Source organism: Protomyctophum parallelum (assembly GCF_964188405.1).
Source record: "Protomyctophum parallelum genome assembly, chromosome: 15".
NCBI classification, from domain to species: domain Eukaryota; kingdom Metazoa; phylum Chordata; class Actinopteri; order Myctophiformes; family Myctophidae; genus Protomyctophum; species Protomyctophum parallelum.
Genome location: NC_139710.1, coordinates 19,770,840 through 19,797,787, shown reverse-complemented (window position 1 = coordinate 19,797,787; position 26,948 = coordinate 19,770,840). Strand labels below are relative to the sequence as shown.

Sequence of the window (26,948 nt, the reverse complement as noted above, 5' to 3'; positions counted from 1 at the left end):
CAGACTGAGTAGAAAAAAATCTTGCCATTTTATCATGATTATTAGTGAGGACCCATTATATGAAGAAGGTTAAAAAGTGGTGAAGTGGTCCTTCAAGTTATTCAAACCAAGCGTCAGACAACTTCACAATCACCTGACCGAATACAGTGAGTCGAAATACATCTAAAAGCCGAGAAAGGAATCTGCCATTTCTTGACAAGTGATAGGCTTTGATTTAGCCATACTGTGCAACTGTAATTATGAAACTGAAGCGGGGAGGAGGCAGCACATCAGCTTTATCCCACTGATCATATTCTTTCTGGGTCCAGGCTGACTGACATATTTGAAAATTGTGGGAGGCAGTGGCTCATGAGACTATTCAAACTCAAAGCCTGCAGTAAGTGGCCAACTCAAAAGTTATGGGTAAAAAAATAAATAGCCACCAATATAACTTAACGGTAGTACTCTTTATTTATAACTTTTAGAAAACCAGCTTGTGTGCGTAGACACCATTAGACAGGCAGAAGCTAGAGCGCAGGTAATCCTTCAGGTGAGGGATTTTCCTAATGGCAGGCAGGAGCTGAGAGTCCACAGCTTTCTGGTCCTCCTTCCTCTGCTCTGTCAGCTGGTACTTCTGTAGTCAGAGATAGGAAATGGGAAATTAGTAATGTTTCAATACACTATGTAAACATAAACAATGGTACAAATGGGTATTTCAAGATGTGGATAATTCACCTCTTTCTCTGTATCAAAGAGATCTCCCTCCTGATGACGGGGCTTCCTCAGCCTCTTCTTCTTGAAGTAGGCGTCAGTCAGAGTTCTGGGTATCTTCACACCAGAGATGTCAACTTTGGTGTTTGTAGCAATGACAAATTTCTGGTGCGCCCTACGCAGGGGAACTCTGTTCACGGCAAGGGGTCCTGAGGATGTTAAAAATGTAAACATGTCAAGAGTGGCAGCATTAACCACCTAAACCCTTTGACTATAAACATTTGCACACAAATAATTTAGATACTGAAAATGTAGTTGTCCTCACCACTGACAAGCAGGAGACCACTTGCGAGCATCTGCAGGAACACAACACGCTGAAATGTAGGAGACAGCAGACAGTTAATACCGGTACATCATTACATACTCTACTAAGACCTGTATTTTACCAATCAATAGTCAAGGTTTGTGACGTTGGATTCTTAAGTGCCTCTACTGTACAGATCACTTCCCTAAACATCAAACCAAACTGGAATTAATGCCTCACAAAATTATAAGAGCTCGACATAGGATAGCAATATGGTGTATAGAATACAATTAAATGTATTTTAGGAAGAAACTCTACGTCACATGCAAAATATCTAAAGGGTTCTCTTCATTTCAGAGCAGACACAATTTATGTTGTTTATAGCAGTTGAACTCGGATTCAGTGTGTGGGCTCAGTTGTGTATGCCTCCATAATTGTCCCACACATTTGTGAGAGGCACTCTAGGGAGAAATAGCATGTGTATCACAACTGTTTCACAATGTCAGATTCAGCCAAATCCATTTGATGTACTGTAGTTTAATTAAGATTTATTTAATGTACACGACACTAAGGTTAAAAGTATTGTCCTGGCCCAGGCCGTAGCGTAACGGTCTGGGCACCGGACTGGTAATCCAGTCGCAGTGTGCCGCGGGTTCGACTCCCGGACCCGACACGGCCTTTACTGCATGTCATCCCCCCATCTCTCTCCCGTTTCCTGTCAGCCTACTGTGTCCCTTCAAAAATCAATAAAAGGCGTAAGCCGCAAAAAAAAAAAATCTAAAAAAAAAAAAAAAAGTATTGTCCTTTCAAGTCATGACATCAGCTTTTTAGCTGTGTGATCGTTCACTCCTACCTGCTATACAAGTGGCCCTAACCTAACCCAATGCCGTCCTCAATACTGCTGATACTCTAATTGGAGGATAATAGTTTCTGCATCTCTCAGCACATATTGCAACATCAAATCAAAATGTCATGCAATTCTGTTAACAGTTGCCATCAGGTAGAAACACTGAATGTCCAAAACTTACTATTCTTTAAATGGGGGGGGGGATCCAGTGTAGATAGTCGCAATCTTGTTAGATTTATACCTACAGACTAGTGATGCACTGAATATTTGGCCGCAGAAAATATTCGGCAGAAAATGTCTAAAAATGCATTCGACCCATTCGGTTTCGGTCCGAATAAGCAGAAAATAAGTTTTGCCATAACCATTTATTTTTCCATAAATCAGGTAGCAAGGTACGGACATGACCGCAATGGTAGGAAAAATATATATAATAATCATTATCGGTATTCTGCCAAGAATTTCCCTTTCGGTGCATCCCTACTACAGACTGACTTAAACCACTTACCCCAAATATAAATGGACAATCTCACACAGCATTGCAATGTTATGAGCTTGCAGATAAGACTGTGGAATTGGTCATCTTTGCTACTTTAGTGACAAACAAAAACTATTTTTTTTGCTCGACAGCAACGACATCCCAGAAATATGTCGACAGCACCAACAGTATACCCAAGGAGTCCTTACCTTTCCACGGTGGCGACCGGTGAGCAAAATGAGGACAGTTCCTGGGGTGATGGTGGCACGCAGTCTCCTCACATGCTGGCAGAAGGGCTTTTTGCCATGGCTCTTAAGCTTGCGGGGAACATCCTCTGTTGGGTAGTAACGGGGCTACAGTAGAACACATACAGAAGTCGTTTTAAGGGCCAATTAGCACATATATACAAACAAGTTGACATCCCTAGGTGAGAATAATGCTGAACTACTCATGGTTCACATGTTCAATCCAAGAAAATATGCTGTATATTGCAATTATGTTTCAAATTGATTGAGGGGTCCACTTCAGAGTGTGATCAAAGTGCTCTGTAGCTTATTTTCAAACTTGTAATCCAAAACAAGCACATTGTTTCGGTGCATGCTCAATGACAAACATGTTTCATTGTTTTGATGCCAATATTTCAGAGATTATTATATTAATTAACTCCTCACATTACAACAATTGGATTTACATTTTAAATTTAGACGTTGGAACTTGTCATGTCAAGTACAGATGAATTACTTGGAACTGAAAAAACCTCACCATTTTACGCAGCTTGACAACACGCGTGCCTCCATTCTTGTCTCCTCCAACAGTCTTGACAACGGTAGCTTGTGGCCTCACCCTCAGCTTCTTCTCGGGCTGCATAAAACCAAGATGCTAATTTAATAAAGATACTACACACATATGTAGCAAATGTGGAAATGTAACTCATGAAGTATTTTGCATGTATGATATACATTAAATTTTGTGTCACACACACCTTGGTCTCTGTGGTCTTGGTCTTCCTCTTGTACATAGCCCTGCGGGCGAACATGGCAGACCGAGAGTAGCGGCCAATACCACGGGCCAGAACCGGGTTCCGGCTGCAGTGCGGCCTCTTGGCAACCTTCTTCTTGTCGCCCTCTGCCATCTGGGGGAGGGTAATCACAATACAACATTAGCTTTAAGTTTGAAAGGTCAGTTTGCAAACACATTTTCAGTCAATTATGTTTAAGATAATGATCAATAACCATTTGTATTTAATAACCAAGTGCTGAACAACAGTTTAGATAGCATAGCATCATAACATAAAAGTAAGGTAGATATCAAAAACAGATAAACATAATGCAACAGTTATGGCAATTGATAATATGGATAACCAAATTAACCCTAGCGTCAGCATGCAAACAGTACAGACCGATTTCTCATATTTAGTGTACCAACACTGACACGTAGTAGCACGGTAGCATTGTATTATTAGAGTTCACCTAACAGCTTAAAGTATTTAAGACCGACCACTAGCACGTACCATTTTACGGTCGGCGTTCAGTTTTAATAACAAAACCACATGTACACCTAGCCCTCCAAGCAGAACCCAAATGCTACTGAAGTTTCTGACATTTGTTCGACCCAGTGCATTGGGTCCTGTTCCTCGTCGTCCATGCCACCTGATTAAAACATTTACTGGCTCGTGTTTACATGTTAAAACGCCTCCCCGCGGCATGTGACGCCATTATTTTCCTTGAGTTATTCTGAATTCGGTAACTTTAAGTAGCTATACATCCCGGTGCGAATATCTCCTGTGGCGCGGAAGCCGTTAAGTATTTTTAATATATGTTTGCCCGATTTGGAAGCTTGGATTCTTCTTGTTTATTGACACCTCATTGTACCGCCTATCTGGCTAGCTAGTGGCGCTATAGCTATGACACAGCAGATCAGAGGCAGGGACGTAGCCTCACAAGCCAACCGCACACCGGGAGGCGGTACAATAAACGGTAAACAAACAAGAAGAAATAAAGCGACCAAATCGGTCAAACAAAGATTAAAAATACTTAACGGCTTCCGCGCCACAGGAGATATTCGCACCGGGATGTATAGCTACTTAAAGTTACCGAATTCAGAATAACTCAAGGAAAATAATGGCGTCACATGCCGCGGGTCCTATTTTAGAGAGAATCTCCACATCCGCATTTAGGAATTTCCATACGAAAATACACTAGCGAGCAGGGACCCAACGTAAAACTAAACAAAATATCAAAAAAGTTTTACGTAGGGTCCCGAAAGGGGCTAATGTACACCTAATGCTGAGGCTGGTATGACACAGGCACGCGTTAACTAGTACCTTAGTGCCACTGCCATATTAGCTAGCCGCTACTTGAGCGTCATGCAGCCCATAATTATACAACATTGAATCATTACTTTAAATAGCCAAACACTGAATATAAAGTTGACCGTTAGTAGATCACAGCTTTCATACTTAGCAAACCCGTTGACAAAAACCGAGTTTAATGTTACAAAGCGTCCTGATAGCAAGAATGCTAGCGGTGGGTCGCGAGCGATTGAATGCTAGCCGGCAGGCCTAGCGATAAACTTAACGTTTATTATAGTCATAATGTGATAAAATCACACAATAATCACTTTAAATGGATCCTAAGGACATATACTTTAGGTTACCAGTGTTGGGATACAGTGATGATACTATAAAATCTGAGATGCAAACAGATTTGTTTTCCTTCAATGGTGTGGAAATGGGTCATTCTTACCTTTGCTAGTAAAAAAGAAAGACTTCCGGGGAAGTTACGTATATAAGGACGCGTTGACGTAAACAGGTTTTCATGGTCTTTGTAGTCCAATATAAACCACGTTTGAAGGCGCACACAAAACCTTCATGTCCATTATTTATAACGTAGTAGTTTTTAGTTAGTTTGTTTTTTGCATTGTTTATATTATTTTTAAATCATGCACAGCAGGGACAACGGCCCCTGCCTACTCTACAAAAAATATTAAAGTAAACAAAAAATGCATTGACTGTTTTGCAGCTTTCTTATTTATTTGAGTTATTTTGAAATACTCAGAATGAAAATGAAACTGCATAATTCTAAAATGAACTTACCATATTTGATTGGTAATTGATATATAAAATAGCTCAAGGCTCTGGATTACTTAGATTAGGACCCGCCGCAGTGGTGTCCAATTAGAACTTAAATCAGGATGCTTTGACTTCTGCTTTCTCCCTGAAGCAGACCCTTGTTATATATTCTCCGACTATGCTTGTCACGAAGACTAAACCAGTTAGATCTATCCATATATGGTTCTACCACATCTATCTGATATCTATTCTGCACTAGGTCAGTTCGGGCCAAATATAGGGATTGTCATACTAGACATGTCATATGTCATATAGCCCAACGTCCTAGTTGGATATCCCCATATATGGGGACTAAATATCCAATGAGCAACTACTCAGATCCAACAACATGACATGACTGGAAGTGAGAGTCTTCGTTACAGATAAGATATCATGCTCATGGAGAACTAAACCTGCATACATTCAGATCATTCGGCAGTTACTGTTAAGATTATTCATGCTATTGATAATAATTAGGCCTTAAAAACATATTTTGCAGCAACATCAAGGCAGAATAACTAACAATACAACATATTTAAATATACTGAAAGCTATTCTTTAAAGGCAATTGGCTATTTATAGTGTATGCACAGTACTGCACAGTCCTTGACATGGTAGTATAGTTAACTGAACATTATGTTTAACACAGTAAATTCGATTTAAAACATTCCAGTTTTTTAATTTTATTTTACAGAGATAGATATTACAGATAGTCATTTACTGGCATCTTACTGGTTGTTGTTAACAGAGTAGCGTTATAAACAAGTCTAAGGCAAAGATGAAATCAAGAGGCATTTTAACCTCTGACACAAAACATACAGTTTCCCCCTCAACATCAGTTAAAAAAAAAACATGCTACTCAAGACCCTGATGCTAAATACCTGTAGGTACAGTAGGTACTACATTAGATAGTTCAGTGTGGAGGGAAGCGATTCAGGAGTCCTGAGTTGGTGTTGGCTAGACGCTAGACCACTCTCGCTTTGCAAAAAACATAACCTATACGCAACATGGTGTAAGGTTACGTTTATCATATAGAAAAAAACATACAGATCCAGGCAATATGAACAAGTTAGCCCTTTACACAGTATGTTCATAGCTCTTCTGAGCAAAATGGAGTGAGTAATTTTCAAAATAAATACAGCCAGCACTCTTCACAAATGTATCAATAGGAGGTAATACTAGAAGGAGTTTGAATGTATCACTGTTGTTATTTAGTATGGGTCAACTGCATATAATGTTCTTCTGTGAGTGGACGGTGTAGTCTTGGTCTTCTCTCTGATGTACATCTTCAAGGCACATGCAGTAGTAGTTTGTAGTTTCACTGAGTGTTTTCCAGGATGATGGCAATGCCCTGGCCACCACCAATGCAAGCAGAACCAACAGCATACTTTCCCCCTCGTCGCCTGTAGGAAAGGGGAAAAAACTGATATTACTATGAGCCGTTGCATGCATGAGTGAAACGTTTTACACGTTGGGATGTACTACAGTACAGGGTACAATATGTGAAGGGAACAACAAGGACACCTGAGCTCATGAGCCAGGTGGGCAGTGATGCGTGCTCCAGATGCTCCGAGAGGATGTCCAATGGCAATAGCTCCACCATTGACATTGGTTTTCTCTGGGTCCAGTCCAAGGACTTTTGAAACGGCGAGGAATTGGGCAGCAAATGCCTCATTCACCTGTACAAAGCAAAAGGAGATTCTGATGACCTTCACAATCACAACCACTTCCAGAACATTAATGTATGTAAATGAGGTGAGATTAACCTCCACAAGATCCATGTCGTTGATAGAAAGGCCAGCTTTTTTAAGAGCTTCTGTGATGGCTGGAACTGGACCTATTTATAAAAGATTAGAGCGAGTTACACACACAGAGCAGTAATAAAAATACATTTTTCATTCAGATCAATACATTTATTTACAAGCTCTGAATCTGGTCATTTAAGGTCACCAATGTCATTGGCCTATCTTGACCTTAAACACACCAAACCCATGCCTAACCATCTCTAAATGAATGCCTAAACATAAGCATTTCAGTGGTATACCTCTAATCAGGTCAGCGTCAAGCTGTTGCCACACTTACCAAAGAGCCACGGACGTTTTCTCTGTCGGCCAGCTTCTTTTCCGTTTTTTTAGACAGCTGGTGGATGGAAATTAAGCTCCACCTCCACGGCTGACTGCCGTGGAGGCAAGCGTTTCCGGGAATCTGGCCGTTGCGGCAACCTGCCGCGTGGGCGGAGCTTCTTTTCCAACCACCAGCTGTCTAAAAACCCTGAAAAGAAGCTGGCCGACAGAGAAAACGTCCGCGGCTGTCGGCTCAGGTGTGGAAACCCTGTCACTCAGCTCTGGTGCAATGCATTATGGGTATGATGTTACATGTTCAGAAGCCACTACCTTTCTTTTTAAAGATACATTTTTTAGGCTTTTCAGCCTTTATTGATAGTGAACAGTAGACTGACAGGAAATGGGGAGAGAGAGATGAGGAGTGACACTGGTCGTCGGGATCGGGAGTCAAACCCACGATAGATTCCCAGACCGGTACACTATCCGCCACTACCTTTCTTGAACACTATAGCAAACGAGAGACTCACCAATTCCCATGATGCTTGGGTCACATCCTGACACGTGATAGGCCACTATTCTGGCTAATGGAGTGAGTTTATGTTCTTTCACAGCATCCTCACTGGCAATCACCACAGCAGCAGCCCCATCGGATACTCCCTGGAGACGTGGAAGAAGAATTTGTGTTTTCCAGATATACTGTATATCATCATGCAAAAGTGCATTTAAGATCTTATACACATAGCAGTGTGAAAGTCAAACATTCTAATTCCTTAATATAAGTTAGGCAAGTCAACTTTTTGTTCATTATGGAAGACAGTATGTGACAGCCTTGGTGAAAAAATATAACAATATTTTATTGTCTCCACCAGGCCGAAGGCATGGGGGGAGAGTATGTTTTGCACTCCGTCCGTCCGTCCGTCCGTGTGTCCGTCCGTCCGTGTGTGTGTCCGTGAGCAGCTAATCTCTGGCACCGTTAACCCGGTCAATGCCAAATTTTGCACACACACTCCCTGGATGCCAACGATGAACCTCTGCCCCAAAACTTCCAGAACGGCCTGTTATAGCGCCACCAGGAGGCCGCTTTGTGCAAAACAAGTTTTTGCACAGTACACCTACAGATTTTGTCCGCAAATTGGTACACAGTCTCTCTAGAGCCATTCAACAAAACGGGTCTTTCAGATTTCTCAGACTCCATCCTGATTGGTTAAGATTGGCTTCCAAAGTTCACAGGAGTGCTCAGTTTCAAACAAAATGCTGCAAATCATGAACACATTGCGTGATTTCCGTGAAATTGTGCACGCACATTCCCACTAGGCCGAGGAAGAAATGCCACATGAACAATTTCAACTCAGCCTCAAGGTGGCGCTATAACTGGCCGAAAAGTGTTTTTACCTCTAACTGCACGGATCTGTGGATAATTTACTTTTGTTGCCCTTTTATCCAACCACCAGATGAAGGCAAGCTGCAATGTCCTACATTCCTATCCTGGTGGAGACCTGTGCCCAGAAGGGCACTTTTTCTAGTTAAAGTTCTGTTGGGATGAGAAAGTTCACAACATTTAGTGTTCTGTGCTCACTGATGCGTTTGCAGCTGTAACAGTTCCTCCCTTCTTGAAGACTGGAGCAAGCTTAGCCATCTGTTCCAATGTGGTTTGGGGACGAGGGTGTTCATCATGTGTCATAGGCACCTTGCCCTTCTTGGCTTTCACATCGATGGGTGCAATTTCTGCAGTATAATGACCTGCCTCATGAGCTGCCGATAGACAAGATAAAAACAAAAATAAAATAAATAATGTAGAGCAGATACGGTAATAGTCTGTGTGCGCACATGTAGTATGTACAGTATGTATATATATATACAGTATGTATGTATATTTCCACAGCTTCTTATTTCCATTGTTGCTATCGGGAAGAAACTTTTAATGATTCTTTTGTAAACGAAAGCCTTGCTACAGCAGCGTCAGACAAAAGAGCTTCATTGTGAATTTGTGAGTACTAACTACATTGGATTAATCTTTTTCCATTTCCTGAAAATAACAGTTTTGGACACTAGACCTGACAGCGATGATATGTGTATGTAATCTGACAACAGAACTATTAGTAACGTAGCTGCACTGACCAGCCTTCCACCTTTGCTGGGTCTGGTGTGCAAACTTGTCACACTCTTCTCGGGTGATCTGGTATTTCTCTGCCAGGTTTTCTGCTGTAATGCCCATGGGGATCTTGATGTGCAGGTCCGTGAGACCTGCCCACAGTGTGTCCTCTAGCTGTGAATGAGACAGAAACGTTTAAATACAAATACATTTCTATTGCCTGGTAGACATCTGTCTCAGCCAAGGTCTGAAACAGACATGCTTCATTACAATGTTAAGAGTTGGAGTTAAATAATACATATACACCACGTATTACCTAAAAGCGAGTCAATTATAGTGGAGATTAAGGAAATCTGCCAAAAACAACAAACAAAAAAATCACAAACCTTTAGGTCAAATCCAAAACGGGTGCCAAATCTTATGTTGCGAACCGCGTAGGGTGCCTGGCTCATACTCTCTGATCCACCACACAAGACAACCTCTGATTCCTTTAGGCAGATCTCCTACAGAAAACGTATCATAATAAACAGAACTTTGGTTTTACTCTATAACAGGAAGACACACCACATACACCACATCACCTTGGTAGTAGTATCCTCTGCTTTTACTGATATGTATTGTATGTATATCTTACTGATGAATTCAGTACAATGTACAATCCAGTACAATCCTTTTAGCATTATAACCTTTGACTGTACTACTTGTACTGTCTGTTACCAAACTTGTTAATAGTGTTCAATCAATATAGGTAAAGCAATAGTATACAGTAAAAGCCTTCATGCACACTCTTGAGCATGCACACCATAATACTTTTGATAGTATGATACACTACATCTTCTGCAAAGTTACCTGAAAATAACACTTTTTATCACTACTCCTGTAGTGTACTTGTACTGTCTCTGGAATGTGGAATAAATCTGTTTGTTTTAATAATCTTTTGATAATCTTTGTTTTTGTTTATCTCTCCCCAAGGTTCAAGGTTGTACTTTATTGTGTACAGGTACATAAAAGAGTAAAACTTATTTTTGTTTTGGCTTCCTGTTATGCTATCTATGCAGCAGCATAGATAGCATAACATTCAAAACAACAAAACGGTTTAAAAAGGTTATGTATGTTATGTTATATACAACCCAATTTAGTTTAATGTGTAGTCACTGCCAATTCCCCCATGTACATGTTGTTCTCTGGAAGGGTGTAGTCAACCACATCTCCTCTTAGGCCAGTCAATCTAATAATTGACCCAAAATATTCAATATTCATGAGTGACACCACTCATCTATGACGTACAATATCTATTATGTATAACTCCATATTTAGGCAAGATTTCAGCCCGAATCGACAGTCATTCACTTCCTTATAGACAGCATGGCTTTAAAATAGTCTAACTGATGACATATCTGTGCCCCTTTAACTTTCCATATAAAACCTAAAAAGTGATTTAAAAAAAAACTAAAGTAGAAAACATGTCCAAGTATTAGTGTGATTACACCTTAACTTATTGACAGTGAGTTCAGGAATTGACGTTGACAGACACACAGACCGACAACAATCTCTTTCGGAGCCACAGCGTTATCAATGTTCCTGTAGAATCTGTTAATGGCGAAGCTTACCTGAGCACCATTGATTATTGACTGAAAACCAGATCCACATAGCCTATTCACAGTAAGAGCAGGTACCGGGATTGGCACGCCACACCTGAGACCCACATGGCGTGCAATGTAAGGTGCATCTGATGAGCTCTGAAACAGAACGATAAGCACAACATAAATCCAGGAGTAACAACATGAGACCAAAACATCAGAACACATGCATAGATTTTTAAATGCATTTAAATAAAACAGTGGAGAGAGACAGGAGAGGCGGTGTCACAGTTAGTCTACAAATCTAACCTGGACGACGGCAGGTTTCCGTTATATAATCGTATTGGTTGAGCCACCAAGACTATTTATATTGATTACCGGTATATTCATTTTAACCTAAAACTAGACCGGACCTAGACTGGATCTCATTCTATAGCAGTTACATTTTAAGGATATCAAGTGGAATTTGATACTTGACTGTTGGATTTACTGTACCTGCATGACATTCCCCATAATGACACTGTTGACGAGTTCTGGGGCCACACCCCCTGCTGCCAGGGCAGCCTTGGCAGCATGCTCAGCCATATCAGTGGCACTGTGGTCCTTCAGCACACCACCATACGTACCGAAAGGAGTGCGCTTGGCAGATACAATAAATACACCTGATGAGAGACAGAGACAGCATCTGAAGAAATGTGTGTATGTTGTTTAACCACATTCAATCTGGTGTCCACCGCGTCCCTATTTTGAGCTCGTCATGAAATGATCATCGGTTTTTCAAGAATTTCCAAAAATAGCAGAAACCGCAGATCTACAAGCTCACAATGCATAGTTTGGTTGACACTTTCATATGAAGTTACAGCTATTTGTGTGTTGCTATTTTTCTTATTCCTATTTTAACAATTTTTCTTATTGCGGACTCGCTCCACATACTTTGTGCTAGAACTCTAGTTCAAACTTCAAAATGTTCAGCTTTATGCTGTTATTTATGCTTGTATTTGTCACACCTAGAGTATGTTGCTCCACCTATCCGACCAATTTGTCTCAGTTATAGTGCCGGGGCTTCGTTAGTATCCGTTGTGCCCGTCTGTCTGAGTGCCTTTTATGCACATACATGGAGATCCTATCGTCGAATACCGGAGAACTCGCCGGTATATCAACTCGCCGCAGCGAACTTTTTCAAGTTCAATGTCTTCATCTATGCTAACATTCTATATATTCATATTTTTCTTCAGCTTTAATACAATTTCTACTGTACATGATATACATTGCAGGTTTTCAGTGAGCACACACAGTTTCAGCAGGAACTGCTTTTCTAGTTATTATTTTGAATTGTTATCAATATCCACACTGTTTAAACACTTTGTTGACCGCACATATACTTTGATTAGTTTGATTCATTCACGTTTTGTTTGCTCACTGTTTTGATTGTTATTTATTGGATTCTTTGCACATATTTATTGCATATATATATATTTATTGTATTGTAATATTTGGTGCACTGAGCTATATAAACATTTTAAACTTTGAGCTTGTTTGGATATGAATCATTTTATCAGTTTTATTGCGCGTCATTACAGCTTGTTTTATCTCCCAGGTTTAGCCTGCCGGCATGAGTAATGTCTGAGTGCCTTTTATGCACATACATGGAGATCCTATCGTCGAATACCGGAGAACTCGCCGGTATATCAACTCGCCGCAGCGAACTTTTTCAAGTTCAATGTCTTCATCTATGCTAACATTCTATATATTCATATTTTTCTTCAGCTTTACTACAATTTCTACTGTACATGATATACATTGCAGGTTTTCAGTGAGCACACACAGTTTCAGCAGGAACTTCTTTTTTAGTTATTATTTTGAATTGTTATCAATATCCACACTGTTTAAGAGGAATTTACAGCTACCACTCATAGCTACCACTAGTGTAATGGAAAATATGAATGTCCATTCAGGGTGAAGTGTTGGGAGAATGTATTATGAAGACTGAAGGCCTATTCATAGTCTGGATTTTCGGTGGTGAGGTGACCACCGGAGCTGAAATAACGTTGAGCGGTGGTGAGTAAAAACAGAGAGAAGGGCTGGGACGGTGGCGGTGGTTTGCTCTTCACCGCGGCTTGTGACGTCATGTTGTAGTTCGGTGGTCACTCCACCACCAAAAATCCAGACTATGAATGAGCCTTCAGGCAGAAGAACAACATGTGAGATCATAGGCACAAGCCTCCTGGCCTCACATCCCAATCTCAGACCGTTCTTATAGTCCTCTCTAACAGAGATGCTGTTCATATAATATAATGTTCATAGAAGGATCTGCACTAAAGATAAGGGCAACACACAAATAGTAGTAGTATACATTCGCTGACAGAGTGATAGTAAGCATGGAGAAGTCAGATCAGCTGTTAGATTGACAGCTGCAGTCAAGTTAGAATTAGTGCATGGATGCTGTGAAAAGTGGCTGAATAGCATTGAATGAGAAATACACAATAATAAATATATTCAATCAATTTGGCATTCTAAAACATCCATTACACCAGCTGCAGTTGTAGTGTATATGTAACAATAAACACGCTTGAAGCTTGAACCTTGAATATAGCTTAGTGTGCAAACAATTGGCAGCTAGTGCATATTAGCACTCAGATTTAATGATATACCATGTATGTGAGATACAACAACCAACCAGCTCATAAATGTAACTGGTTTGATGATCAGATATACCATGTATGTGTAAGAAATCATCATCATCTCATAAAAGTTACAAATGTTACATTATTTAGTTGTTGCTGTGCTATATGAACATGCTAGTAGTTTGTTAGCTCTCCATAGCATTAGGACCAGAGCTGTAGTTTGTCAAACTGACAATTCCAAACAAGAGACAAAAACCCCATCCACTGTGTCTTTTAAGTAAAATAAGGAACAGGGAGATTAATAATAACTAATTTAACTGGAAAGTTGACAGATCTTTCTCAGAAACATGGATTCAAAGGGGTTTATGATCAGAGTTCATTCAGATCAGAATTCAGAAGGGTAAAAAGAAAAGTCACCTTTACCCTATTTCCAAAATCATACATCATGCTAGCCCTGAAACATAACTGAAGTACGAGCGTCATGTGAACCATCATGGCTAACATCATGCAGATAATGTTTAGATTTGAATATAATGTTGGCATCAGGTCTCTGGTTTTGTATTATAAATGTAATTATGCATTGATAAATGAATGCACAAAGAAATCATCACATTATGTCGGGATCCTGTAAAAAAAATTAAGTTTACCTCTGAGAAGCGACATGATGTTGATTCCAGTCTATGAATGTATAATAAAGTAGACTTTAGACTTAAAAATGAAGTGTAGGCTACGTTAAACAGGGTCGACTCGACGACTAGTAAATACGCCTTCACCTTTCGCCTAAATAAAGTTGAAGTGTATTTTTACAGACTGAAAATAAGATTCGACAAAAAACGTTTTTCCGTCTGCTAAATAAAGTAATTTCTATGAAGGAAATAAGCTACACAACTAAATCTAGGTTAAAGGTAAAAGTGGTTAATATTTATTACAAGTCTTTTTTTATTAAATAGTCGAAAGTAGCTACACGAAATGTGTGGATGACGTCATATTGACGCGCCAAGCCACCTATATCCTCGGTCGCAGCGCAAGTGAAGTGTCAAGTGTCAAAGGAGACAGGGGACATGATGTGACTTCCCCCGCATCAGAGACCCATCATTATTATATAGTAATAATTTACAATTTGTAGTGTTCCAGTGCGGTAAATAGGAAACCATGTCGTTTTCTTTATCACACGCTCTATGCAGGATATTATCCCGACATAGCGCTCCCTCAAGGTACGTATAGCAAGTTTATAGCAACATGGACATTGGGCAACTCATAGCCCTCCAAGCAGAACCCAATGCTACTGAAGTTATGAATTACTGTATTATTTTGTGTGGCCAGAGCTAAATGCAAAATAACCCTTCTTAAACATATTCTCCCAAACCACCATGCACCGATCTGTATTTTACAGGTTTCTAAAAGGAGAAACCTCCCATGTGATACAAAGTCCTTGGTTCGCATCGGTTCTGACACTGAAGACATCTGCTCCACTATGGTGTGTTCTGTGTTCTGGATAGTGAGTGAGCTGAGCTGAGCTGTAGTCAAATAATACGTTAGAAAATGTTTTCTCTTTCCATGGCGAATGCATGATGTGCTTGCCTTTCAAATAAAAATGCTTTCTCCATCATCAGGGGAGAGCCGCGCAAAAAGAAGAAAACAGATCCCAAAAGAGGATTGTTGATAAGAGATAGGTTGAAAAAGAAGCTGAAGAAAATGGAGAGAGTTCCACCTGAGCTTATCCCCATAGAAGACTTCATCATTACGATCAAATGCCAGGATGAAACGAGGTGAAGTTCCCTTTCTGTTATTTTTGTCATGCAAAACACATTTCATAATTTATTTGGCATACAAATCTCATATTTTTGGTTGTATTTTGTATCTATCCCAAAGGGTACGCTCTACACCCCTGCTCTCCTTTGAGGAGGCCGAGCGACGAGCTTTGCTACTTAAGGAGTGGTCGCGTTACAAACAGGTATGCTGACTTTGTACATTGTAGCTCTATCTTTGTTAGACAAGTGATTCTCAAACCTTTTCATTTAACTGGAGACCCCTTGGAACCCCCTCTAGGACCCCTGGTGGTCCCTAGACCACACTTCGAGAACCACTGTTGTAGACAATCATCGAATTGATTTCCATTCAGTACTGTTTCTAGATGACATTCAATGTGCCTGTCTGTCTCTATGCCTTGCAGATGCAGCACATGACTGAAATGGATGCTGTTGAGCTTGCTCTGGAAGCTCAGAGGGAGGCTCTGGATGAACTGAAGCTCGAGTCTGATGAGCTGTACCAGGAAGCTCTGAAGCCTGACCCCCTTCTTTTTCCATTTAGTCATGAGGGACCCAGCTACACGGCACCAAAGACCAAGCACGAAGCACCTGATGGCAAATACAATGACATTACAAGAGTCTACACTCAATGACAGGGCTCCCATGGTCATGACATTCCTGGAAATATTTTGAGGAACAAATTTAAAAAAAGTAAACATTTTCCAATCCTGGAAAGATTCTGGAAAAATAGTTGGATATGCATTGTTTTTGGCCATAATTTAATTAATAAACATTTTCCAAAACATGTATAACATTACACAAAATATACAGTCTTTGCAGAAAGGGCTGCGTGATTGCAGCCTAATGTGTACCGGACGTGACTTTGTTTTTTACATTACAAGCTCATGTGCTGCAGCGTGATCCTATGCCCTAGGACAGGTGGTATAGCAAAACTAAGTTGCCACGAAGATTGGAATGGAATTCTATTCTCTATGCTTTATTTTTGCTACACTGCTTGTCTTTGGGCATTGCACATAGGAGTAATTAGAGACTCATTATTGTGCTGAATGATTGTTATATAGGTCTGGAAATTGGGTTAAATATTCTGAAAACGTTTTGGAAATTCATTGGAAAAAATGTGATGGAACCCTGCAACGAGAACGGGGATTATACACTTCAATGAATCCTATATACTTTGATGGCCATACTGCCATAGTGGTCTCTGTACTATAGGCCAACTTTTTTCCCCTCTAGCTGAAAGTATGAAGCTCAATGTTACTCGTCTTGTCACACTCACAGATTTGCATCCAATGTGTGACTCACTGAAATGCTGAATGACAAGTTGTTTTTCCACATTCATACAGCTGTATAAAATCATTTGTTTTTATTAAGTTTTTCTTAAATGTAACATTTCATGCAACAATAAAAGGCAGCTTATTTTATGAGTCAATCTGCTTCTGTGCTTCCATTTACTTGATGTTTAGACAATACGGTAGAGGAAGAATAGCTTCAAACTATTAATCTTTTATATTTCCATTAACAGATGTAACATCACACCACCATTGACATCATCCTTGTGATTCAGAATCAGATGCCGTTTTGGTGCGGTAGAGTATAATCCATCGACTTCTTGACATGTCACATTGAAATGTCACTTTTCTGGGTTATGTCTTCATTATTTAGCTGGATTATGGTTGCACTTTTGAATATTGCGAATTGAATTATCTGTTTTCTCACTTCACAGCAAAATTGTGACATCACCTAATTTTATGTCATAAAAGGTGGCAAGTGCTCAGGGAAACTTGTATGTGATCTTTCACAACAGGAAGTTAAACCAAGTCAGCGCCACAGAAAATGAGGTCAGGTCATTGACATTCACACAACAGTCATTTTGCTATCCCTCCAATTGTAACAATTACTAGTGTCAAAATGACAAAGGACACCTGGTCTTGTATGTTTTGCTTCATGTATTATCAAGATTGTTTACATTGTGTACTTATACTTGAATATGTGCATGAATCTACAGATGGGTGAAAATGTTAAGCAAAGGCAGTATTGGCACGGTGTTGGGCTACCAGTAATGGTTCAATGCTTCTTGGTTTAGATTAGTATCTGGGACTCAATTAGAACACCATTCAACATGTATTTATTCCATTTCATATTTTGATAATGCATATGTCTAACACGTAGGTCCAAAATTTCCATAAGACGTTTAACTGGGTTGAGATCTGGTGACTAATGCTTTACACATACTATTTCATACTCAGACCATTCAGTGACACTTGGTACCCTGTGGATTGTCATCATGGAATAGCCTTCCCTTCAGGACAGAAGTGCTCTGAAGTGCATCATAGAATGAACGTGGTGATCACTCAAAATAACTTTGTATTGATTTACAGTGACTCTTTCCCTCTAAGCCAATTCCACTTATTTATTCAGGATTTTCATTTGTCACCTGATTGTACTCATTTCTTGATATGTTGACCGGAGATTGCCAAACATGTTTCTGGTGTGGAATGGAAAAACAGACCATCCTACACCTGATAAATTCATTATGCATTTGTGCATTTGTGAATATAACTCCTACAACACAAGAAAATACTCAGTCTTATTGAACAATGTCTACATGTCTTGTGAGCAAGAAACTTAACACCACGACACCACGTTCATCATGACAATCTGAGCAACAATCAGCTGTGTGAAGTGAGGGGCGTTCTTATCATTGTACATCATCATGTCTATTTAATACCGATTTGCTCAGACACATGACGTCAATTCTCCTTTCATTGTCAATGGGAATTTATGTTTGTGTATGACAAAAAATTACACTAACAGCTGAAAATCAAAAAAAGGAATACTGCCGAACTGCACAGTACAGGAGAAGCTGTTTATAATAGGTTTATAAGAAGTAATGTTTCAGTCACTGATGACCTTCAGGGTTCTGGCATGCTTTTTGCCTACATACCTGCTTTTAAAGTTTGTATTCAGGATTAATAAAAGAAGGGGGAAAAAGCTGTTACATAAATTGGATTAAATAAAATTGCTGCACATCTCATCTGCAAAGACTTCTACTGAATATACCATGAAGATGTATTGTACATACTGTAAGCATAATCCCACTGGCAACCTTAAATTGGAATCATGATTTGATCACCACAGTGCATACAGCATATAGGGCTCACTCAAAGATCTGTTATATCCATGTGTAGACAAAATGTGAAATGTTGATTGTTAGTCACTTTGTCCTGGCCACTATGGAGATGCTTTTCACTCACTCACTTTAGATATAACTGCAATTGGTATCCATGATTTTCCCCACATGGCTCAAGAAATGTCTATCTACTTAGCTGGTCATCATCACAGCAACGTCCAACCCTGGAGAACAATAACAACTTGTTTCTAAATCATCTCTTTTTCACCTATTACAGTGCACCAAAAAGGATTTCTGATTTCTTATATTTTAGGTTAGAAATAGGCTATGCAGATTCTCAATATCCAGTGATTCTCAAACTTTTTCATTTCAAGGACCCTCAGTTTGTATGCATTAGGTCCATGGATCCCTAGAACTGGGTGTGGTTACATGTAACCATATGGACCCGTAAGTTTACAGCTTGTTTAAAGATGAACAGTATTCAGGAGCTTCCATGCAGTATGGGGGAGTCAGTAGTCCTGATGCTAATGCTGATTCTGTCTGACCATCAATGTCTGCACCATCACCTTTTGGTATTGCCTCTAGGTTTGCGTGGAACCCCAACAGAGATCCCCAAAAAGTACCAGGTAGCAGAGTTGAGTCGAACTGAGCATTTACTGGAAAAGTGCCAATGGAGTATTCAGGAGTCCTGAGACTTTTCTTGGTTTAGGGGCATATGCCAGTCTCTGGGAGGCTCTTGTCTCAATTCCCAAATGGGGGAAATCTTTCTCTGCTCTTCCACCCTATGTCTTTCACTCTTCAGTAATGCCTCCTGCACAGAAACAAACAAAAAATATCTTGTAAATTACAAAATGCTTTTTTAGAACACACTCTAAAGAGCTGGCCAACAAAATAAAATATCTCTCCTTTTAAAACCTACTTGGTATTGAAGAGAATAAACTGTTCATTTATAATAATGATTTATGTTTTAGCAGACATCTGTATCTATTGACTGTACCTTGGCCTCTGTGCTTCTGTGTTTCTCCCATTCTCTGCAATTTATGTAGTCTTCTTTCCACTGTTGACAGTATGGTAATGTACCATACGCATAATAGTGGTGGAAACGGTTCAACAGGCTTTTACAATGACTGAACTCACTCCAGTAATCATCACAGGCACGGGGTGGCTGAAGACAACAAGAGACATAATTAAATGTATGTCGAGAACAGTAGAGAGAGAAATACAAACCCTCCTCCATGGCCTGTGTGTTAAACTGTGCAACAGTGACAATTGGTGAACAAACGCTATGACTTTGTGCTCAGACACAGACCCAGGGACACAGCCACACACATAGCTGTCTATAGGAGTGGTTGCAACACTCAAAAAGACAGGTGAGCCAACTGCAACAGGATTGAAGCCTTTAATTTATTAAATACAAATTTAAAAACCTATATGTTTATTGTAGTGTTTCTATTTTAAACATTCATTCAGACAATCGGTGCTACATCCGATTAACTTTCACATTGCAATTACTAAGATATGGTTGATTGATTTGATTCCCAGATCAAAATCAGGCTGGGTTTAGTTTTGGCCACTGTTCTTGTATTCTTGGGCTGTCAAGTTACATTAGCCAATTAGCATAGTTAGCTAGACATGATTGACAATTTGACATCAAGCTGCTGTTTACACAAGTTCTCTTCTTTGCAACTCTATTCAAAATTAGCAAACACTTGGCTCAAGTCTGGTAGAGATGAACTGTCCAATGTCACATTGCAGTTTTATATTTTAATGTAATACTTGCCCTCCAGATTGCTCTTTCGCTCCCCTCCATTGCTGCCGTATGGATGACGTAGTCACGTAACGTAGAGACGTGTGAAGGCTACGTGACATTCCAATTTCCCATCGATTCCCATGGATATTATTCTGGCAGCTGCTGGCAAGAATGTGGAGTGCAGAGGCACTTTGAGATAATCTGTGATGGGATGGAAGGAACGACACCCGATACGGTTGTAGCCTACTGGTTTTAAGATGTGCTGCTGACACTCATGTTTCATGATGTCACTTGACTTGACTAATGTCAGCTGAATATACCCAAATATGGCGGTGGATTTAAGTCATGACGGGTACTTTGATACATCTCCATCCACATTCATTGAAAATACACATTGGGTAACCATAGCAAACAGCACGCACACACACACAGTCTCATACATCAGTGAAAGAAAGAGGACCACACAAGTATTTAAAATCAAAACATTTTATTTAATCTATAAATAAACCAAGCAAAGGTAATGTAACAATATTCCCGATTTGGGAGAACAATCAGGCCCTGAATCTAAAAAAAAAGGGGGGGGGGGATTTCCATCACTTAGAAAACAAAAGAACAGGGCTATCATTACTCAAGTGGAAAGGGCATTAGGATTAATTTAGGATAATTATCAATAAAAGGCATTCGCAAATTAACAAAATATACCGGTACGGTATTTACCCTTTAGAGAATAAGAAAAACTAATCACAATTTGTTTGAGGTGCAAAACTGTAAAATTAATTCAAATTCAGCTGCAAAAAGATCCAAGGTTAACAGATTTGTGGTGGTGGTAGATTTATTCTGGTCAATTATAAATCAATGCTTGCTGGCTGCACTTTGCATTCTTTCCCAGTACTTTATACATGTTTGAAGAATTAAGTGTATAATATAATCCCAGCAGGATCGCAAAACCGCAACATCCAAGGGACAGAAAAATATAATCCCAGCTCTTTCAAGGACACCTTCACCACTTTTCAATGTATCTTCATATAATCGGTCCTTCTCACTCAAAATAATACTGTAGGCAGTTCAGAAACCCATCCACCAGTGACATCATCGTTAGGCAGATTTTATTTTTTAAACTAGATTTAAAAAATATATATATTTAGATTTGTATTATTGTGAGAACGATGGCTTCCATTATTGCATTGCAACTTTTCAGGAATAGAAAGCCTGCAGTTTCTATTAGCTTGGATTCCCCATCGATGATGTCACTGGGTTTCTGAACTGCCCACAGCCCTCCTATGAGAGACAGACTGAGTAGGAAAGAATTTGCCATTTTATCATGAACATTAGTGAGGACCAATTATATTAAAAGGTAGGTTGAAAAGTGGTCCTAGTTTATTTTTGATACAGTGGATGTAGGACAGATATAGCGAGCTTGTGTAAACCAGTCTCTTCTGCTGATTCATTCTTCAAGGTTTTCTACCCTTTTTACGTAGTGACTGTCCTTCACCAGAGAAGGCAATGAATCTGTCAGCGTCATCCTGAAAGTAACAAGGAAATAGAAATGTAGACATATCCTGCATACAGAATGCTAAATAGAATTGTTGTTCCATTATTCATTTCAGTACTTACATCATCTAGAAGTTTCTTGGGCAGGGGCCTAGAGTTTCTGATGAAGGTGATCCGGCCCACTTTGTATTCATAGTTAGGAATTCCTCTGTGTTGAAGAAGTTAGTAAGCCGATTTAGAGCAGAGATTACATGTGTAATGACTCAATGTTAACAGATGTGTAGTACACAAAGAGAGAACTGCGGGTAATATGCTGAGATAATATCTAAGATGCAAAGTCCAAAATAGATGCTAGGATATCGTCGCTGATGGACAGAAACCAGCTATCTCCATTTTTCACATTGACAATGTATAAAGTCAAGATACCAAGTTTGATGAGGCCAACATTTGGCTTTCGGAAATTCTGTCTGTGGACTTTCTAATGTCATGTGGCAGCCAAGTCTGTGGACAAGTGTGATTTTTTCCCTCTTTTTCATTTCCTGAAAATTTAAAGGTGATAGACAAGTTTTCAGCCAAAATCTAAAATATATATAAATGTATTTGTTTGGCCTTTTCCACCTCTATCTTTCCCTATATTATGATGCTGAGGTGTTCTCCTGCAACAGCACACTCCCCCTTTGCCCCCCCTGTGGCTGAATGCGCTGTTTATATCCACTACAGTTTACTACTCGGGACGTCGGAGGGGATTTAAACTTTTAGCCAATTGCAGCGCGAGGCAGTGAGGGCGTGTTCAACCCAGTAGTATTATAATGAAAACGCAATGCGATTTCAATGTATAATATTATCCCCATATCTTAATTTCACTAACATTGTTCATGTGAAATAGTATGTTTATGATTTAATATGTAAGCCTATTGAAATGATGAGAATCGCTATGTATAGTGCATGGTTGGGTGGTGTGAAACTGAACAACACCAGCAGCAAGCACCCCTTAGAACTCGGATGATCCTTAAGGCCTATTCATAGTCTGGATTTTCGGTGGTGAGGTGACCACCGCTCCGGTGGTGAGCTGACCACCGGAGCTGAAATAACGTTGAGCGGTGGTGAGTAAGTCACAGAACGACTCGGACCCCAATAAAATCTCCTGGTTAGGCCTACATCAATATCGTTCTCGTTCATGTGGAGTGGGTTGTATGTGCTTATTTGTTGAAATGGTGGAAGTGGACTGTGGAAGTGAGTAATAGTATTTCACCAGCCACTACCGCGGCGACTGCCTGCCGGCCGGCTTGAAGCGTGCATTCAACCCGTGCTCGCCAACGGGGACAGGCTAGCCGTCACGGATCATCATAGCGATTTTTTCATTGCAATAACCGTGGACAGAGAAGTTCACATGAACGATGCTGTAGTGGCTGGAGCATTTGAGGGGCAATATGTTTTATATGCACGATTACAAATAAAATAATTGAATTGAGAGCCAGTGAGTCTCCTCTACTTCCTACTTCCTCATTTGCGGGACTCGGTGTGATATTGCGATTATGCTACAGTTACCCTTAAAAAAACATGTCAACTCAATGTCATTGTTGTAACTATGATATCGATAGAAATGTATAATTTTTTAATGTCATATTTAGCCATACGAGCACAATATCCATAGCGTCCCTCCCAGCAGCAACAACAATCCCATAGCCTGAAGTGACCTGGCTCAGCCAATAGAATGAGGGGGGGAGGGGGGTGGAGCTATATGTGCATTTGTTTGGAAACACTCACTCACTTCTGTGTACAAACACTGGAAACTTGTCTCTATCACCTTTAATATTTTGGACATAGGTGGTTTCTGCCCGACAGCTGAGATATGTTACTAGTCCCAGCAATTTAGTTCCTTTACTCCCATACCGCTATGTTTTGCACTTGCTGAATTAACATGCTGAAATAAATAAATAACAAAACAAAAATGTACAGTTGAAATGCATGCTAACCTTTTAATATCACTTGGGTCAATAGGTGCAGGGCTGGGCTCAATGCCCTTCAATTTGCCATCCAACCGATTACCATTGCCAGTGAAAGCCTGAGGGAAAGAAAAGTAATTAATTATCACTAACATCAGCTAATTCTGCTCATAATTAAAAACACACATTTTTGCAATGTATACAGATGAAACCAGGTGCGTCTGACCAACACTGTTCTTTCATGTAAATCTGTGCTTTTCAGGAACAGCAGAAAAGAAAACATTGCTAAAATACATTAGTACAAAAAGATATACTCACTCTGAATCCAATATCCATGTCTGCATAACTGCTGGGATCTCCTTCTTCCTCCTGTCAAAAGAATGAATGTTCTTTATGAAGGTCCACAGCAAAGCTCTTCTAATTCAGGTTCAGGTACTTTTAATGCAACTGTTTCCTAGACAAATAATCCATTTTGTCCTTACTGTGGGTTCCTCATGGTGCTGGGGCCGTCTAAATTCAGGTTCTTTATAACCCAGTGGAGCATCAAAGTCCACCTGAAAAACAATAAGACTCAAGACTTTGAGACAAAGTAATGTAAAGCTATAGACAAAGTAAAATAATCACCTATGAATTCAGCATTTGTTTGTAGTGTTGCATTTAGTAATGAGCAGTGTATGGTGAATCTTACATTCATGTCACACTCAATGATGGATACAGCCTTATCTGGCTTGGTCTCCATTACCCGCAGTTCATAGATCTGAAACAAGTAGTTCTGCTTAACTGAACAGGCTACGGTAGAATTAAACATTGGACCTGGACTATAAGTAGAATACAACAAACAGATTTTAAAATGACCTTTTCGTTGTAGTTGATTGCGACGACATCGCCTGTTGTCAGGCAGGCAAAGTTTCGCAGCGCGTTTTCCAACCTGGAAAAAATAACACAAGTTAAACCCTGCTTATAAGAGAGGATTGATTGATAAAGAAACAAACCGATGATAGTTATATTTACAGTAAGTTAACGGTAACTTTTTAATCCTGCTGAAGTTACTAACATAATTGTCTGAAAGGGTAATAAGGTAGAAAAAATGAATAAGGTGATCTTGAATATTTCATACACTGCTTTTGGGTTTGTAATGTCCAGGAAGTCTGGGCTCTGTGGCTGGAATTTGGAGTAAGTGGCCACCATGAGGTTAACACTTTCTACCTGGACCAGACCACCTTCCTCCAGCAGGAGATTCTGCATCATCTGCAAGGAAAAACATTAACTACGTGTTTATTGCATGCTATTTAACAAGTAACCGTACCCGTCTGTAAATCCCACTATAAACAAAATTGTTGATATACCAGTTCAAAATACAGGTCAACAACACAGTGCTGTAGACCTGCAGCCTAGGTTTTTCACTTTTTCAGATGGAATACTATAATTATTGCGCCCGCACGTGGTCGACCACGTGCAAGGAAGAATAAGAAAGAAAATAATTTAAACTCGTTCAGAACCGCCATCATATTTTAACAATATGAGCTCACACGAGCTACAGCCTGACATATCAATGGACAAAGGGCACACAAACACCTTGATGTTTATTATCTGCTCACATAATGTGCAAGTATTGTGATTGCTTCAGTGAAATAGTGAATCAGTTCAGCAAAGTGGCCCATTTCACCGGTAACAAGAAGACTCACCCCGGTGCGTGCCCGTTTTTCCTCCCGGAATTTTCCCCAGTGAGGGGGATAACTTTGTAATATGCTATTGGCTGTTTGTATTCTTTTTGGAAGAATATAAAAAGATACTCCTGTGGAAAGGCTATATTATATTACTTATATTGACCCTATAAACAATTTTGTATTATTTAGTATATGTAAGGTTTTGCCCCCTCAAATGATACCTTGTCAGATAATCCCCACATAGCCTACAACAACTTCTGTGAACAGACTTCACTGTAGTAGCTTTTCATAAATTATATTTGTACTTAGGCTGTCTGCTGTCATGAAAGTTTATAGTTAGAGAAATTCAAAATCCAGCCGTCTGCTGTTCAGCCTCTCCCACCCCTCACTGGTGAAAATTCTGGGAGGAAAACAGAAACGGGGTGAGTATTCTTGTATTAATTTCACCCACACCTACTCTAAGCTGTTTTATTTCTTACCCAGTGTGGTAAGTAGCAGATCCCCTCGTCTGCAACAAACTCCAGAACACCACAGTGTGTCAATCGGTCTGAGTTCTTGTTGGTTAATTTGAACAACATTGGATATGTGATGTTAAGTCTGCCTGTAGGGCAAAGGAAGAGTAGAACGGTGAGACACCGATATGACTTTTGCATCAAGTATGGTACTGCAGGAGGGTGGTTAAATAAAATGTACTTACTGAGCTGATCAAGAGCAGAGGGTGGCATTATAACTGCAAAACAAAAAAACAAATAATTCCGACTCTGGCTAGAACAATGATTATATATGTATACAATTTCATAATTGAAGGTTCTGTTTACACAGTATATCCTTCTCATCCATCATTTGTAAGTCCGAGAGTGTACAAATTTAACCAAATGATTATGGCCTACTATGGTTCCATTTGGTTTTATACAGTATATTAATTCAGTCAATTACTTTTTCCTCCTTTCTCCACATCGGAGCGATCGTTTGGACCTGCCAGCATGGACACAGAGAAGCAGCGGTACTGGGTGGAAAAGCGGTTCTGGAAAGCCCGTGGGATCGGGTGGTCGAACATGTTGAAGGAAAACTGTGAACAAAAAACAGAACTGGCCGCATGAGCAAAACCGCTCATGTACCTATGACAGAACCATGAACGTCTTGTTTAGCCTGCATTGTCATGACGGGGCATCTTTGTTGACTATAGCTAGTCGACAAACTGTACTGTTCAGGTACGCTCTGCAATAACTGTCATGACAACAATTTGTCATTAACTGTCACCTAAATGTCTTTGCGTGTTTACTCACCATATTCACACAGTGAAGTTAATGTTTTCGATACAGATACTCAAAGCTTGGACAGTTTCTCCAAACAGAAAATTCTAGTGTTGTTGTCTTCCGCTTCGTCCCGGAAGTGCATCGGCTCATTGGGG

The 26,948-nt window shown here is 39.9% G+C and overlaps 5 protein-coding genes across 5 annotated transcripts; 1 reads left to right on the top strand and 4 right to left on the bottom strand.

Annotated features, from left to right (window-relative positions):
- Positions 1-427: 427 nt before the first annotated feature.
- On the bottom strand, positions 428-3,470 carry rpl6 (ribosomal protein L6). Its single transcript, XM_083784071.1, has 6 exons — positions 3,299-3,470; positions 3,079-3,177; positions 2,526-2,669; positions 1,016-1,064; positions 715-899; positions 428-613 (listed from the first exon to the last, which is right to left on the bottom strand). The coding sequence occupies exons 1-6, from the start codon at positions 3,446-3,448 to the stop codon at positions 461-463; spliced, it is 780 nt and encodes a 259-aa protein (XP_083640197.1). The 5' UTR covers positions 3,449-3,470; the 3' UTR covers positions 428-460.
- Positions 3,471-6,486: 3,016 nt separating this feature from the next.
- acaa2 (acetyl-CoA acyltransferase 2) lies at positions 6,487-14,587 on the bottom strand. Its single transcript, XM_083783809.1, has 10 exons — positions 14,432-14,587; positions 11,656-11,822; positions 11,191-11,319; positions 9,967-10,083; positions 9,607-9,754; positions 9,065-9,240; positions 8,016-8,145; positions 7,192-7,262; positions 6,950-7,104; positions 6,487-6,828 (listed from the first exon to the last, which is right to left on the bottom strand). The coding sequence occupies exons 1-10, from the start codon at positions 14,445-14,447 to the stop codon at positions 6,744-6,746; spliced, it is 1,194 nt and encodes a 397-aa protein (XP_083639935.1). The 5' UTR covers positions 14,448-14,587; the 3' UTR covers positions 6,487-6,743.
- A 205-nt stretch (positions 14,588-14,792) lies between these two features.
- On the top strand, positions 14,793-16,982 carry mrpl40 (mitochondrial ribosomal protein L40). The gene is made up of 5 exons (XM_083783299.1): positions 14,793-14,998; positions 15,178-15,261; positions 15,398-15,553; positions 15,657-15,738; positions 15,958-16,982. The coding sequence occupies exons 1-5, from the start codon at positions 14,937-14,939 to the stop codon at positions 16,183-16,185; spliced, it is 612 nt and encodes a 203-aa protein (XP_083639425.1). The 5' UTR covers positions 14,793-14,936; the 3' UTR covers positions 16,186-16,982.
- Positions 16,983-17,112: 130 nt separating this feature from the next.
- On the bottom strand, positions 17,113-20,509 carry cUnh22orf39 (chromosome Un C22orf39 homolog). Its single transcript, XM_083783300.1, has 3 exons — positions 20,464-20,509; positions 19,681-19,848; positions 17,113-19,494 (listed from the first exon to the last, which is right to left on the bottom strand). The coding sequence occupies exons 1-3, from the start codon at positions 20,491-20,493 to the stop codon at positions 19,363-19,365; spliced, it is 330 nt and encodes a 109-aa protein (XP_083639426.1). The 5' UTR covers positions 20,494-20,509; the 3' UTR covers positions 17,113-19,362.
- A 394-nt stretch (positions 20,510-20,903) lies between these two features.
- On the bottom strand, positions 20,904-26,948 carry ufd1l (ubiquitin recognition factor in ER associated degradation 1). The gene is made up of 12 exons (XM_083783237.1): positions 26,824-26,948; positions 26,474-26,606; positions 26,235-26,267; positions 26,017-26,138; positions 24,988-25,118; positions 24,726-24,798; positions 24,559-24,627; positions 24,353-24,424; positions 24,189-24,239; positions 23,901-23,989; positions 22,048-22,132; positions 20,904-21,956 (listed from the first exon to the last, which is right to left on the bottom strand). Exons 1-12 carry the CDS (start codon positions 26,824-26,826, stop codon positions 21,885-21,887), a joined length of 933 nt encoding a protein of 310 aa, XP_083639363.1. The 5' UTR covers positions 26,827-26,948; the 3' UTR covers positions 20,904-21,884.

Bases quoted from the DNA above. Each gene is read 5' to 3' on its own strand.
- ufd1l (XM_083783237.1), bottom strand. The intron at 26,268-26,473 runs GTAATTGACTGA...TTTGTTTTGCAG, and splicing joins TGTGGAGAAAGGAGGAAAAA to TTATAATGCCACCCTCTGCT. The intron at 23,990-24,188 runs GTGAGTATATCT...TCTTTCCCTCAG, and splicing joins ACATGGATATTGGATTCAGA to GCTTTCACTGGCAATGGTAA.
- cUnh22orf39 (XM_083783300.1), bottom strand. From the start codon at position 20,493: ATGGAGGGGAGCGAAAGAGCAATCTGGAGG. The intron at 19,849-20,463 runs GCAAGTATTACA...TGTTGTCTTCAG, and splicing joins GCGAAAGAGCAATCTGGAGG to CCACCCCGTGCCTGTGATGA. The intron at 19,495-19,680 runs GTACAGTCAATA...GTTTCTGTGCAG, and splicing joins ACAGAAGCACAGAGGCCAAG to GAGGCATTACTGAAGAGTGA.
- acaa2 (XM_083783809.1), bottom strand. The intron at 9,755-9,966 runs GTTTGTGATTTT...TCTCATTCACAG, and splicing joins GTTTTGGATTTGACCTAAAG to CTAGAGGACACACTGTGGGC. The intron at 7,263-8,015 runs GTGAGTCTCTCG...TTTTATAAATAG, and splicing joins CCCAAGCATCATGGGAATTG to GTCCAGTTCCAGCCATCACA.
- rpl6 (XM_083784071.1), bottom strand. From the start codon at position 3,448: ATGGCAGAGGGCGACAAGAAGAAGGTTGCCAAGAGGCCGCACTGCAGC. The intron at 2,670-3,078 runs GTGAGGTTTTTT...GTTCTACTGTAG, and splicing joins TTGTCAAGCTGCGTAAAATG to CCCCGTTACTACCCAACAGA. The intron at 1,065-2,525 runs GTAAGGACTCCT...CCTACATTTCAG, and splicing joins CCGGTCGCCACCGTGGAAAG to CGTGTTGTGTTCCTGCAGAT.
- mrpl40 (XM_083783299.1), top strand. From the start codon at position 14,937: ATGTCGTTTTCTTTATCACACGCTCTATGCAGGATATTATCCCGACAT. The intron at 14,999-15,177 runs GTACGTATAGCA...TGTATTTTACAG, and splicing joins CGACATAGCGCTCCCTCAAG to GTTTCTAAAAGGAGAAACCT. The intron at 15,554-15,656 runs GTGAAGTTCCCT...TCTATCCCAAAG, and splicing joins AAATGCCAGGATGAAACGAG to GGTACGCTCTACACCCCTGC.